Below are 14,110 nucleotides of genomic sequence, written 5' to 3'. Positions count from 1 at the left end.
TAGTTCCATGTGCCGAAAGTTCTTTATCATAGTGCAGGTTCTCTTCATTCGCAAAAGGACAGGGTGTGATATTCTCGATTCCAAAACCCTCATTCACCCACTGTCAGGTAGAGACAAGTTCCAAATATCACCACATCCGGTGGCAGTATATTCCTTGTGCCCTAGGAGCTTCCTCGGTCAACTGGCAGATCCCAGCCTTTCCCGCGAGCCAAGAGACGGCCGCAGCCATTTGAGTGTATGCTCCGACGTATTCAGAACAAGCAGGTCTTGAGAATTCTCGGTTGAGAATACCCTAGAATTTGATCACCGGGACTTTATCACAGCGAGAAACTCCATGCTCTCGGGTTTGGTAGGGGCAATCGGCTGCTGAGTTTTATTGCAAAATGGTTCTTCATCGGACGACTCTGGAACGGTATCTAATGCGGCTTTCGTCTCTTCCACGGTCTGTAAACGCACTGCTAGGTCTCCAGCTTGGTTGAATTTTAAGGCTGATTGTGTCGGTGAATATGTCTGTCGTTATAAGCGGAAGTATTGCTGGACGCTAAGTATTCCAATCACATAGAAAACAACATAATGGAACCCTTGGAAGCTGTAAGCCAAGACAAAGATAACGCTGGTCGAATCTGGCAACCTGCGGACGCAAGTACAGCGCTTTCTGACTAAAGTCGAGCAGTCTAAAGGGGCTGAGCCCATACCCAGTGTCTCTTAGTTAAGCGGTGTAGGACTTGACAACTACGTCGCATCATGTGAAACCCATCAAGCCAGGTGTGTTTGGAGGTCGAGACTCGGCACTCTTGGAGCCACCTTTGCGCCCCGCAAGATTACAAGGGCAAAACTTGATTGGAGGATCATAGATTATAGTAATAATGAGTCATTTTAGTACCGACAGATCGGGACTAGCCTTGTTATTCTGATACAATATCTTACGATACCGTTTGAAGATCATCATCCTCAGTCAGAATGAGTGATGCTGGGCAGCTGAGTATGGGCTACTTACAAAGGCTCTAGGTCTTAAGAGAGGGGAAGGCAAGAGGAATAAAGGAACTATCATCTGATATCATGTCAACTCATAATGGGCGAAAATGATTACTGGTTGTTGATATATAAGCGTTTCAACACTGTAGTTTTTAGTAGCAGAAAATATTGGTCTAAGCCTCTCCTGCCGGCGGGAGATGACTCCTTGGATCCAAGGCATTCAATGATGGCGGGAGCCAATATGATAATGGTATGTGATATTCATTACGTGTATTCTTTCTGCTTGAGGATGAAGAAGCAGCCCGCCGCCGACCATGCGCACTGAGGCGCTTAGAGATGAAGAATAGGAAGACGTCTCTAAGATCACTTGGGCCGACATCATCTGACTCATTATTCCCCAGCGATCTCACTATCGTTTGACCCCCTCATAAAGAGATGGCTAACTGGATCTATGTAAAGTATAGCGTGTAATATTACGGCTGTAAAGCTAATACAGACACTGCCCCACCCCGTCTGCTAAACCCGATCAGCTCCCCGCAACCACGGCCTACTTAAAGATCAAGCCTCCTCTCCTGCTCCAGACTCTCTTTTTTCTCCCATACCATCCGCGAAGCGTCACCAGCGCTCTCTCCCTCTCTTATAAACAGCCCGAGGCACCGGGTCGCCGCAAGACCCGGCTTATACTATCTCGCAATGGCCGCCGCCACTATATCCGCAGCGTCGGTCGCCCGCCAGATCACAGCAGTGTACCTGGTCGGAAGACAGGTCACTCCAGCAGTCTAATCAGTACCTCGATATCTCTCCCCATTCCTTCAGCGACTCAGATTTTCTTTTCTCCTCGAACTCCTCTTTATCCTCCTCTTCTACGCCGGCTCTTTTCCCCGATCTTTCAGCGGCCTTCCCTCCCGTTGACCTCGACCCGAACGCACCACAGCTCTTCTATGACCCGCTTTTGGTCCCGTCTGTGTTCCCTGGGGATCCTGCTTCTTCGTCGGGTTCTGATCAGTTCAACGACTTAACGACTGCGGCTGGATACCCGTCAATCACCACAACTACGGCGGACGACATCGACTGGACGGCCTTGGGCTGCTTGCCTCAAAGCGAGCATCCTGCCAATAGTCTTGGGAGTCAGAGCCAGGGACTTACTCCTAGCGTTGACTCTCCTGGTACGCCATCGATTTTCCTTCATCAATGACTTCAACTAACTGTCTCAGATCCCCCGTTCAATTCCACCCAACCAAGAATACTCACCACAGACCTATCCACGACCCATATCACAACTACAAAGCCGATACAACCTCAACCCATGCCCTCCGTGACATCTCTTTCCACCTCCCGCGAATCATCTCCCAAAGAGAAGGAACACTTGTCACGCATCACTAAGCGCCAGCTTAACACCCTGGCCGCAAGACGATACCGCCAGCGCAAGCTCGACAAGGTAGCTCAACTCGAGGAGGAACTGGCAGCCGTGAAGCGCGAACGGGACGAATTGAAGATGCGTGTTTCCAAGTTGGAGGGGGAGACTGAGGTGCTGAGGAGTATGGTCAAAGATAAGAATTAGGACTACGTAGTTAGGATTTGGAAATGGATTGTTCTCTGGTGACCTGAAAAACGTAGCATCAGTGTTTATGGTCCCGTACTTGCGTTATCGCCTTCATTGACCCTCCAATAAAAGCAATGATGTTTCTAACCATGCCTGAAATGGAAATGGGATATGTGTACATAACGCCTAGAAGGATACGTACACATTCAATGCTTTAACAGCAGTTATTTTTGACTGAGAAATTTCCAGCTCGATTACGAGAAGGAACTCGGTGATCCGGGTATGCTACACCTCTGATTCCGAAGAGGCTAGGTATGAACCTCGACACCAGGGAATGTAGGTAGGGTAGCACGAATAGTGGCTTAGCAGGCACTATGATTACCAGCACACTAAAGGAATACACATCTATCATGGCACAACCGCACTACATCGCAAATATACAATAGGTCTTAGGCCGTTGTGCTGAACTAGGTGCTATCAAGCCTACCTGGGTTGTTCTTTACTCTAGGTCCCGGATAATGACTGATAGGAAGCATGGCGTTCAAGTCGACTTGAGAGAGGAGGAATGGATAGCGTGTCGGTAACGCCTGCTTGGGCCAGTATGCGTGATCAAATTCTAGGATACAAATACAGTCACACTAAAGTTCATTAACGAGCTCGAACTTGAGGTAGATGGTAACATGGAAGGTAATCGATCTATGAGATGAATGTGATATGAGAATGGTCAACCTGCAGTAGGTATAGAATGTACATGATTAACTCGCCAAAAACCAAACGAATCCAGTCAAATTAAAACCAAAAATCGCTCAGCAAAGTTTTCTTCTTCCTCTTTCCAAACCAGCCCCACTGAGGTAGATCAGGCAGCTCGTACCCGAACAGCGTCCGTTTCTTCCGCTCCCACGGCCATGACCATGATTTTGATTGACTCGAGAAAGGAGATGTCCAGTGACTCCAATGCCATGACTTGGACGGCGTGGCGTCCCTCTGGAACCTCTTTATGATATGGTCGAACTGGCGGTCACGGTCCTCGAGCTCGCGTTGATGCTTCTGAGACTGCCAGGCCTGCTGTTTCGCATGGTCAAGACACCAGACTACCACATCCCCGCGACGACGCGAGTCGTCGTGCCAAGCTGAGTTGAAGGTACGCCAGCATTCACCATACGAGGAGCCTCGGAGGGCGTCTTTCAGTGTAGGTTCGAGTTGCGCGAAGAAGACGAGGTAGTCCGGCCATTCATGAGGCGGAAAGAGTTGGGTAGGTTGTCGTTGGGAACTCGGAGGGGTCGCATAGGAGGGTCTTCGGGGGATGTGTCGCAGACCGCCAACCATATTGTCCTGAAGGAACTGAGTTGGGTTGTCATAGAATTGATCTGCTTCGTCGCGGTAGGCTGCTTTCTCCTCTGCAGTTAAGCCCACAGGCGGTTCGCAGGAGAGGGCCCAAGCGTGAATAGTGGGCTCTACGAGGTGCGAACGCCATGGGGTGCTATGACAGGGCATGAGGAAGCCCGTGGTGATTCCACCGTAGGACGCAGGACTCTCCTTTGGTAACGACGGGATGTTTGCTGTTCCATGAATCTGATGTTGTTCTCTTATATACGACAAAACAGAGATAACCCCAGACGCATGGAAGAGAGTCGTGTATATAGCTATGGCGACGTTCGCCCACAGTAAAAAGATAAGGGTGAGACGTCGAGAAATGTACTCGCGGTTTGTAGTCGTCAATGCAGGGATAAAGAATTCCACCAAAGGCGACGCGCTGAGAATGTGCAGAGCCGGCAGCAGAGGGTAGATGAAGCGGACTTCCTTGTGGGTAATGACGGACAGCGTAGCAGGCATAGCCAAGGAGATAGAGGCAAGCTGGACCAATATCGAACCCTTCTGCTTCTCGAGTTTCGGCGGGGTTTTCAGAGTGCGGTATAAGCCCACTAGTGTGAATGGCAGCGCGGTGGTGAGCAGAAGCGGATATCCCTGAGAGGCGTAGTAGCTCCAATCATTTCTCCCGTAAAATGCTGCCAAAGACTGGGCGACATTGAAGTACAGGAACCTCAAGGGCGGGAAAGTCCAGAATCCGTAGAAGAAACGATCAACAACAGTAGACACTGCCAGAACGGAGGAACTGCAGACGTGAGCTTGTGAAACACACGACTTGGGGCGCACTCACCCGCAGATTAGAGCCTCTCGAGCAAGAGTCTGCCTCTCTCCCCAGGCACTTCGGTATAAAGCCACACTAGCTAGGCCTACCCAGATTATTATGTTGGTCGGGCGTAGGATACACGCGAACGCGGCCAGCAAGAGACATTGACGTAATCTCCGTGGAGTCAGTGCCGCTCACTTTATCATGCTAAAGACATACCTAAAAATGCTGACACTCTTATCTTGACCTGTACGCCTGACGGACCGCGAGTTTATAGCCCATCCCCACGGCCACAAATACAGAGCGATGATTGTGATCGTAGTCTCGAGACAGTTGGACAGAGTTCTGGTGGAACAGAACCACTGCCACGGACTGACGACGGTTAATGCAAGCTGCAGCTGATCAGCATCGGCCTCTATAGCGTTTGACCGGATCCGTACCGTCGCCCAAGACTCATGACTTCTGTCCCCGTAAATATACCGAGCTAGCTTCCAAGTATAGAAATCGCCGACGGCTGCAATAACGGCCTGCGTTATCCCGGGACCGGCGATGAGCAATTCAGCGCGTGATGTGGGGGTGAGTCCGAGAGTGCGTGCGACGAGGTCTGCAACAGTGTACACGGCAGCGAAAATAAGCGGATGCAGTGAGGATCTCAGCTGGTGTTCCCATTCCTGCGAACACGAATGGGTCAGCAAACAGCCGCGGATATGCGGTCGGGAGCTTTGGCGGGGATCACACCCAGGTTATCCACGGCCCCTGGTTCGTGCCAAAGGCGATCTTCCAGGCGGGTTCGAGAGACTGAAAGAATTCATCTGGTTGGAAAAAGGTTCGAACAGTGAGGGCGTTGACGAGGCGAAAGCCGATCAGGAAAAGGAGGATGTTGGAGGACACGTCGGGGTTGGCGGATGGTGGCCTGAGGCGTGAAGGCGGGGAGGAATGCGGCGAAGCCCGCACAGCGTCAGAAGAAGACGAAGAGGAAGGCGAAGGGGGCAGTCGCGGATTCGATCGTCGCGAGCGAGCGGACATAGGCATGACAGTGGCTGGTTACCCCAGATTCTGAAGAGGCGTGCCTGAGGAAGGAAAGGTACGAGGGTGGACGCTGAGAAAGCGAAGGATGTCACTGGACTGGCAAGTGGTGAAGGTGGACCGGGCGAGGCTCCACAGCGTCATCGAACGGGTCGACCTGCACTTAGAGGAATTGTACGGGTACACCTGCACTTAGCGGTATGCCTTCACTTTCGCGCAGCTTATAAGCCGTGCCCACAATCTTTTCCACAGGATTTTCACTTCAATTCCTCTACCTAACTGTCTCTTCCTCCTCAGAAAGCAATCCTCTCACTCAGCGAGCCTATTGATCTTACCCATACAACCATGACCTCCAACGGTACCAACGGCAGTGCTACTGCATACCATGCCTCGTCTACTCAAGAGGCCATCCAGGCTGAGAACGACTTTGCTGCCCACAATTACCATCCTCTTCCCGTCGTTTTTGCGCGCGCTCAAGGGACATCCGTTTGGGATCCAGAAGGCCGGCACTACCTCGACTTCCTCTCCGCATACTCCGCCGTCAACCAAGGTCACTGCCATCCCAAGCTAGTTGCGGCCCTCGTCGACCAGGCCTCCCGTCTGACGCTGAGCTCGCGGGCCTTCTATAACGATGTATTCCCTAAGTTTGCCGAGATGGTCACAAAGTACTTTGGGTTCGACATGGTCCTCCCCATGAACACCGGTGCGGAGGCAGTCGAGACCGGTATCAAGATCGCCCGCAAGTGGGGTTATAAGGTCAAGGGCATCCCCGAGAATGAGGCGATCATCCTCAGTGCGGAAAACAATTTTCACGGCCGAACTGTAAGTGCGCGCCAGCTCTGGGCTGCCGTCTTTGGTGACATGCGACTGACCTTACCAGATGGCTGCCATTTCTTTGTCCTCCGACCCCGAGTCTAGAGAGAACTATGGCCCGTACGTTCCCAACATCGGCTGCACCATCCCAGGGACAGAAAAGCCGATCACCTACAACGATAAAGCTGCGCTGCGCGAAGCTTTCGAGAAGGCCGGCTCCAACCTCGCCGCCTTCCTCGTCGAGCCTATCCAAGGCGAGGCGGGTATCATCGTCCCCGATGACGATTATCTGCAGCTGGCCAGATCGCTGTGTGACCAGCATAATGTGCTGCTGATTTGCGATGAAATCCAGACCGGTATTGCGCGGACAGGAAAGCTGCTCTGCCACGAGTGGAGCGGAATCAAACCAGATATGGTTTTGCTGGGCAAAGCGATCTCTGGTGGCATGTACCCCGTGTCCTGCGTGCTAGGACGGAAGGATGTTATGCTCACGGTTGAGCCCGGAACCCACGGCTCAACCTACGGAGGCAACCCTCTTGCCTGCGCTGTTGCCATCCGCGCTCTTGAGGTTGTTCAGGAGGAGAACATGGTGGAACGCGCTGAGAAGCTTGGCCAGGCCTTCCGCAGCGGCTTGGAAGCCATCCAGAACCCGATCATTCAGACGGTTCGTGGAAAGGGCCTGCTCAATGCGATTGTCATCGACGAGTCCAAGACCAACGGACACACTGCATGGGATCTCTGCATGCTGATGAAGGAAAAGGGTCTTCTGGTAGGTATCAACCCTCCGTTCATTCGACCAACGCTAACTCGGCCAAGGCCAAACCCACCCATCAGAACATCATCCGTCTAGCACCGCCTCTCGTCATTACCGAGGAAGAAATCGCAAAGGCGCTGGAAATCATCAAGGCCGCCGTGGCTGAGCTGCCGAATCTCAAGGGTGCTGCGGAAGATAAGGTCGTCCCTCCGCCAGAGAAGAAGGTGAAGATTACTCTCGAGAACTAGACACTGTGATGAACGTGACTCGGTAGTAGACTGGAGGAAACACTCCGCACCATCAACCGTTCAGCCAGCCACTTCGCCGGCATTCGGGGAGATGCCCCGACGGGTAAAGATCAGGGAGAAGAGCTTGCAACTATGATCGCACCCTCCTTGATACCCTACGCCGACAAGCCTGGGGGCGTTGAGGCACATCTGTACCATATTGTTAGCCGACAGAAAGTATTGGCAGTTTGACGCTTGGTAGAATCATGAGTTACGATAAATAGCGTTTAATGTTATTCTCCTGGGATTTGATAAGAGAAGTTGTAAACAGAACTTGGAGTAGTCCCCTATTCAGCAGGATCTACCCCGCTGTCAAGAAATCCCTCAACATAACCGCCAACGAGTTCTAGATGCGCAATACTCCATGAATTCTCGTATCTCACGTCAGATAGGACGAAACCCTGTCCGCCAAGCATTTAAGGCAGCCCATGCAGATCGGTTGTTTGAAAAACACCGAAAGATACCCAGCCTCGGGATATTCCTCGCAATGCTTAAATAGGACAAGATGCCGGTGAGGCTGACCATCTGAACTACCTGCAATCAACTCAATCAACTGACTGACTACTTTTAACTACGCATTAGCCTGCAATCTACCTGCCGATCCACTATCCATCAAACTCTTTTCTTACAAGTAACCAAATAACACCATGTCCAACCCGTTTCCCATCGACAATCTCCCCTACGGCGTCATCTCGACCAGCGACGACCCAACCCCGCGCTGTGCAACAGCTCTAGACAACGACGCTATCGACCTGAGCGCTCTCGAGAGAGATGGGTATTTTAAGACTGTTCCCGGGTTCGAAACAGCGGTGTTCTCTCAGGTAAACTTCGCCAACGATGGCTAGAACGTCAACTGATGAAGTCCTCAACAGCCCACGCTGAATACCTTCGCCGCCCTTCCCAAGTCTACCCACCGTCAAGTCAGGGCTCTCCTAACAGAGCATCTCGTGGACGTAAACACGCGCTCAAAATATGCCACTCCCCTCGAAAAAGTTACAAACCACTATCCAATGGAAACGAAGAATTTCTCTGACTTCTATTGTTCCCTGGAACATACCCAAAACGTACCTCTATCCTCTCAATTGCCCCTTACCACACGCTAGATAGTGTAGGAGAAAAAGGGAAGGAAAGGAAAAAGAAAAAGCAAAGAAACTGACACCGCCAAAAGTGCAGCATGATCATGAATGCCCCCATAAGTCCAAATTGGTACGTCATTCCGAGTGTCTACAACGGCCGCACCTCGTCCCTCCGCGTCAGCGGGACCCCCGTCGTGCGTCCAAACGGCGTCTTCGCAAGCAATCCTTCGGAGGAGCCGAAATTCCAGCCCGCGCGCCTTTTCGACTTTGAACTAGAAGTCGGCGTGTTTCTCTCTCGTCCCTTCCCACCCGGCGAAATTCTCGATATTAGCAACACACCGGACTATATCTTCGGTCTTGTGATTCTGAACGACTGGTCTGCGAGAGATATTCAAGGGTATGAAATGCCGCCTCTTGGCCCGTTCCATGGTAAGGGCACGGCGACGACGATCTCTCCGTGGATCGTCACTACCGAGGCGCTAGAGGGGTGTCTGTCAGGGAGTGCGAAGGTGCAGAGCCCGGCGCCGTTAACGCATTTGGCGTGGAAAGGGAAGAAGGAGGAGGAGACGTGGGATGTTGAGTTGGAGGCTAGGGTTGTCAGTATGTTTGCCTTCCATATACTATATCGTCTCGCAGCGAGAGGGTCAATGGTTGATGTTAACGTGCACAGGGAACGGCCAATCTTACGTCGTAACCGAAACGAATCTTAAAGAGCTCTACTGGACGCCCTACCAGTCCCTCGCTCATCTCACCAGCGCGGGAGAGGGTCTCAGCACAGGTGATATTTTCGGTACTGGGACCGTAACGAGCGCGGTACGTGACCTCTTACCTACCTAATATCTACTAGTACCCTTGCTTCGATTCTTTGAACTAATAGCTAGCAGCGAACAAACAGCAACGGTGAAAATATCGGCATAGCATGCCTCTTGGAGCGCAACTTGCCGCATAATAAACTTGCTAGCCTCGCTGCAGCGGGGATCGTTTTTCTAGAAGATGGAGATGAGGTCATTATGGAGGGCTGGTGCATCAATCGGCAGACGGGGCGGAAATTTGGTTTCGGAGAGTGTAAGGGGGTTGTTCTTCCTGCCCTAAAGGTGTGATTAGAGTATCACAGTCTTTCGGCCCCCGAGAGCACATGAGGATTGGAAGACTCAATGAGACTCAGCTACCTGCTCTCAAGGACCTGGGAATATGTGCAGATGACTCTAATATAGCTAGCAGCGTTTTTATTGAAATATTCCCTGCACACCAATCTAGTCCACCCATCCCAGTGTCGAACGACTAGAAAATTACAATTTGATCCATCTCCCCATCCACCTCTTATTGACCTCTTTCGCCTCATCTACGAGCCCTAGCTCCAGAAGCAGCTGCACGACTCCGCGCACAGCACTCTGCAGACTCGAACTAACCCAAGCATGTGTCGGCGCGGTGTGTTCTCCCACAAAGATCGTATTATGCTCCGTCTGATGATAAGCAGGGATATACAGCCGATGCTGCTCCACATCCGGCCGACACCACGCCGTCGCCGTATGTTCATCCTGTAGCCAGCAGAGACGCTCGTAGTCCCCTGTATAGAGATCTCTTGCCTGCTCGCCGTGAATCGAGACGATGGCGTCAAGAACTGTTTGGACGTGTTCTTCGTCGCTAAAGCTAACGAACCGGTCGCTCCAGTCTCCGCCGCGGTAGTGCATTATCAGTCCTGGCCGAGACTCATTATGGCCATAGACAGGGTAATAGAGGGCTCCAACAGGGAGGCTAGGAGGCTTTGAGTATCCACCAAAAATAGGACGTGGGCCTTTCTCCCAAAAGCGTTCGCGGAAGAGAAGGGCGACCTTGCAGGCAGATTTGAAGCGTAGGCCTGCCTCGCTGATTGCGCGAGAGAGCACAGAGGAGAAGGATGGGAGGTCCATGAAGCGTGTCATGGTGAAGGGGACAGCCATGATTGTGTAGTCGTAGTCTCTGGACTCGTAGGTACGGTTCTGCGTGCTGGGGTACCAGGAGAGGCGGGTCTTCGTAGTATTATGAGGACCTGGGATTGGTTCTAGCTTTCTGATCTGGCGATTGAGAGTGAGTCTGCTCTGGACATGCGGGAGGAAGGCGTCAGAGAGGCGGTTGAAGCCTCCATCGATACAGAGCCAGTGAGTTTCCCCCAAAGACTCTCTACTTCCGTCAAGACCAAGGTTCGAGTTATGGTGCAGTTCATCCCAGAAGACGTCATAGTCTGAATCCGTCCAGATTTGGTCTGTGACGTTCTCGCTTGCTTTGAAGACGTGCCGCATCATGGCCTGCTCGCTCCAGTCGTCGAGACCCTCGTCCATAGCTGTCTTGTGGGCGCGCCAGACGTTTCGCTGGATGGACTTGAGGGTGTCCTTGTTCTTAAGGATGGCATCCATGCGATCTTGAGTGTTGGCGTACTCGGCACTCAACATTTCAGGTGCATCCTTTAAGCTTGGATCTGCCTCGATCTCACCACGCGTCGGAATGCGTCCGTCAGGGTGGCGGCGGGTGCCTTGAGCAATCAATTCGTTCGCGTGATGCTGAATCCAGGGTATAAAGTCGATCTTCCACTTCGGATCGTTCTTGTTCATGTCATTGAGGATCCGGGCCAATTGGAAGGTCAACTCATGGTCGGTATATCTCAGCGTCTCGTTATCGTCCTTGTAGGTGACAGAATAGGGCAGCCTCATGGGTCCCATCTCCGCCCATTCGTCTGTGCCGCCAACATATCGTGTCCGGAACCTGCCACCAACCCGGTCACTTGCTTCAATGATCTCCCAGTTGTGGACGCCGACGCTGTCGAGCATCACCGCTGTTGCTAGACCTGAAATCCCGGCACCCACGATGGCGATTTTCCTGTCTTTCGGCGAGGGTCCGGATGTGACGCCGCCATGAAGCTCGGTCTTCTTTTTGATGGCGGCTACTCCATCAAACCATGTTCCCAGCGCGTCAAAGTCCTTCAAGAGGGCATTGGCTGTGTCGGCAACTGATCGCTTCTTTGGCTTGTATGTAAAGTGGACCGGCTCACTCTTGCCGAGGACGAGAGGAGACGCCCCTGATTGTATCCCATAGACATAGACGCAGCTATCTGTCTGAGCGCTCTCTGGGACGGCCCAGGCCAGTCGCTGTGGAGGCTGTCCGCGAACGCTGAAGCGGCCAATAGTCTGATAAGGGACGGAGGTATTCAAGTCTAGACACCGAGAATAGACAGCCTCGATAACGCTCGGCGGAGTTTCAAACCAGTTGAGGTAGATATTAGCGAGTCCACCTTGCTGGACATGGTCAGAGATCGTCACTTGGACTATGCTCTGATTTTGCGCTCGACTGAGCACCGAATGGACCTGGCCCAGCAGCAGCGCCGCGGTTGCAACAGCCTTGATGAGCCCCATTATTGCATTCAATTTCCTGGGATGGATCTCGCAACCGGCGATGGACAGGTTATCTTATAGCCCTTCATGCTGATCTGTAAGGTCGCAATTTTCCACCGCGGTCCCCCAATATGGGGACCCCGGAGACTGACGAACAAATATCGACGCTGGCATTGTCCATAAAGAAAAATAGAAAAATGACAAGAAGGGCGCCGTTTTTTGAACCTTTCAGGCTCGAACTGAACTGGATTCTTGCTTTCGTGGGGTGTGATGTTTGAACGCGAGTCATTAGCCCTAAACCGGCTGCGTGGAGCGAACCCAGTGTCGTGCCCTGGCCACCCACCTATGGAGAAAAACGCTGAGTCTCCATCTCGCTCTTGAGCAGTTCACACTCATAAATCAAAGGGGCTCATAAGAAGCTACGGGTAGGTGAGATACGCCTATCCCCCGGTTTTCTTTCGGTGTTGCGCCCAAGGTATACCCTCCAACTTTCAGTTGAGCATGCTACCAGTGATACTATATGAATACGATGAACCTACCTGTCAAAGCAGAACAGGGAACAGCCCTACTGGCAATTCCCCAACAAGCAACGGTTGTATTCGCCCCTGGACCCCTTAATATCGATGTCTGGGGTTTCGCGCTGCGGTCGCCGGATCAAGAGACGGGCCTAATCTATCCGCAACCGTCCCACCAGCACCCTGAAACAACTAGGGTTCGGGAGGACGGCGATGTTCCGACTGGGCTTTTCCGAACCCTATAAAAGGTGAAGCAGGGTCTTCCTGGAGTCATCAGTCTGTATGGTTCCTTGGTCTTCGACTCCAGCTCGAGCTCTAGCGCAATGCAGCTCTTCTCCCTGTTATTGGCAACTGGGCTTGCCAGTGCCTACACCGTCACAACAGTCGATCAATTTATGTTCAAGAATATCGATCCTATCGTCTCGCCTGGTCTATATGTCAGCCATATGCACAGCTTCTTTGGCTCTGATGCGGTCAACACCAATACGTCGACCTCTGCTGAGCTGCGGGAGGGCTGCTCCACTGCTAGAAATCCTAATGATTTCTCCGTCTACTGTACGTACCTTTGCCATTCCTAGTCTGATGGGATCGCCAGCTAACTTCGGAGTCAGGGATCCCGACTCTCTACCTGGTCGACAAAAGCGCACCCGAAGGGCAGACCCACCAGCCCATCACCCCTATGCGTTTCAGCGCTTACTACGAACTCCTGAATGAAGCCGAGATCCCCCTCCCAGAGAACTTCCAGATGGTCGTAGGAAACGCTTCCGCCACAGGGCCAGAGGGCCTTGATCCCGACGTCCAAGTGAGCTGGGCCTGTGAAGGCGATGAAGCCGAAGAAGGAAAAGAACTCGCAGCCTTCCCAACCAGGACATGCTCTACGCATCTCCAGACCCTTCTTTGGTTTCCGGATTGCGCTAACCCAGACACTTTTGAGACCGCGTACTCAAAGAACCCCAAGGCTTTTGAGGGCTATGGCGAGAACTGGTGCCCCATCGGGATGTACAAGATCCCCCGCTTGAGGTTTTCAATCCGGTACGACTTGAGAAAGCTTCTGCCGGATGGCTGGGACGGTGAGCCGCCACTTGAGCTCGCTTGCGGAAACTCGTTCTGCAGTCATGGGGACTTCATCAATGGATGGTTGCCCGAGGCGGCGGAGTATATGCTGCAGGATCCGTCGAAAAGGGAATATTTCCAAATCAAGGGGCCATTAGGTGCAGGAGATGAGGGAACAGCATGTGAGAGAACAGCAGAGGACAGTGATCCAGAGCATGGGACGAGTGACTATCTGGAAAGCTTGGAGATGATGGGGAAGGCCACTGCTGTGGATGCTAAGAAGGTCCGAAGACACCGCCGTGCAGGTCTTCACCGCGTCTAGATAGCAGTGCTTTGTATAGCTGATGGATGTACAATAGATTTCAGTTGTTCTAGACGTGTAAAGCTGTGAATAGTGGACGAATCTAATTTTGGATACAAGAACTGGGAGGGCGCGTATTTGAGGGACATACATAAATCAACTACGCTAGTTTGCAGACCCTTTTGCTAGTCAATCATGCTGCGTTACTGTGGCGCAAGAAAGAATTTTTTACGTCTCGAAGCGCCTGCTATTTTAGGGATTTGAGTAGGCC

At 52.2% G+C, this 14,110-nt stretch overlaps 6 protein-coding genes across 6 annotated transcripts, besides 1 other annotated feature; 4 read left to right on the top strand and 2 right to left on the bottom strand.

The window, feature by feature from the left end:
* Positions 1 to 14,110: part of a sequence feature (contig 1.29 1..525887(1)) that runs on past both edges of the window.
* On the top strand, positions 1,587 to 2,619 carry ANIA_01812 (protein jlbA). The gene is made up of 3 exons (XM_654324.2): positions 1,587 to 1,719; positions 1,763 to 2,141; positions 2,190 to 2,619. Exons 1-3 carry the CDS (start codon positions 1,669 to 1,671, stop codon positions 2,534 to 2,536), a joined length of 777 nt encoding a protein of 258 aa, XP_659416.1. The 5' UTR covers positions 1,587 to 1,668; the 3' UTR covers positions 2,537 to 2,619.
* Positions 3,308 to 5,681, bottom strand: gpi10 (putative glycosylphosphatidylinositol-alpha 1,2 mannosyltransferase; the record flags this gene model as incomplete). The annotated part of the gene is made up of 4 exons (XM_654323.1): positions 3,308 to 4,631; positions 4,677 to 4,752; positions 5,023 to 5,320; positions 5,388 to 5,681. 4 exons carry the CDS (start codon positions 5,679 to 5,681, stop codon positions 3,308 to 3,310), a joined length of 1,992 nt encoding a protein of 663 aa, XP_659415.1.
* car2 (ornithine-oxo-acid transaminase otaA) lies at positions 5,936 to 7,784 on the top strand. Its single transcript, XM_654322.2, has 3 exons — positions 5,936 to 6,497; positions 6,556 to 7,257; positions 7,305 to 7,784. Exons 1-3 carry the CDS (start codon positions 6,021 to 6,023, stop codon positions 7,488 to 7,490), a joined length of 1,365 nt encoding a protein of 454 aa, XP_659414.1. The 5' UTR covers positions 5,936 to 6,020; the 3' UTR covers positions 7,491 to 7,784.
* Positions 8,177 to 9,854, top strand: ANIA_01809 (uncharacterized protein; the record flags this gene model as incomplete). The annotated part of the gene is made up of 5 exons (XM_050612872.1): positions 8,177 to 8,350; positions 8,402 to 8,593; positions 8,698 to 9,205; positions 9,276 to 9,418; positions 9,490 to 9,854. 5 exons carry the CDS (start codon positions 8,177 to 8,179, stop codon positions 9,703 to 9,705), a joined length of 1,233 nt encoding a protein of 410 aa, XP_050468737.1. The 3' UTR covers positions 9,706 to 9,854.
* ANIA_01808 (uncharacterized protein) lies at positions 9,895 to 11,991 on the bottom strand (the record flags this gene model as incomplete). Its single annotated transcript, XM_654320.1, has 1 exon — positions 9,895 to 11,991. The coding sequence occupies one exon, from the start codon at positions 11,989 to 11,991 to the stop codon at positions 9,895 to 9,897; it is 2,097 nt and encodes a 698-aa protein (XP_659412.1).
* Positions 12,809 to 13,860, top strand: ANIA_01807 (putative short-chain dehydrogenase/reductase; the record flags this gene model as incomplete). The annotated part of the gene is made up of 2 exons (XM_654319.1): positions 12,809 to 13,040; positions 13,097 to 13,860. The coding sequence occupies 2 exons, from the start codon at positions 12,809 to 12,811 to the stop codon at positions 13,858 to 13,860; spliced, it is 996 nt and encodes a 331-aa protein (XP_659411.1).

The sequence above is a fragment of the Aspergillus nidulans genome, chromosome VII (genome assembly GCF_000011425.1).
Source record: "Aspergillus nidulans FGSC A4 chromosome VII".
Taxonomy (NCBI): domain Eukaryota; kingdom Fungi; phylum Ascomycota; class Eurotiomycetes; order Eurotiales; family Aspergillaceae; genus Aspergillus; species Aspergillus nidulans.
The sequence above is the reverse complement of the archived record's forward strand: the minus strand, read 5'-3'. Positions and strand labels throughout refer to the sequence as shown.

Excerpts from the sequence above, each read along its gene's own strand:
- car2 (XM_654322.2), top strand. The coding sequence starts at position 6,021 with ATGACCTCCAACGGTACCAACGGCAGTGCTACTGCATACCATGCCTCG. Across the intron at positions 6,498-6,555 it reads ACAATTTTCACGGCCGAACT|ATGGCTGCCATTTCTTTGTC; the intron begins GTAAGTGCGCGC and ends TGACCTTACCAG. Across the intron at positions 7,258-7,304 it reads TGAAGGAAAAGGGTCTTCTG|GCCAAACCCACCCATCAGAA; the intron begins GTAGGTATCAAC and ends AACTCGGCCAAG.
- ANIA_01812 (XM_654324.2), top strand. The coding sequence starts at position 1,669 with ATGGCCGCCGCCACTATATCCGCAGCGTCGGTCGCCCGCCAGATCACA. Across the intron at positions 1,720-1,762 it reads TCGCCCGCCAGATCACAGCA|TACCTCGATATCTCTCCCCA; the intron begins GTGTACCTGGTC and ends CAGTCTAATCAG. Across the intron at positions 2,142-2,189 it reads TCCTAGCGTTGACTCTCCTG|ATCCCCCGTTCAATTCCACC; the intron begins GTACGCCATCGA and ends TAACTGTCTCAG.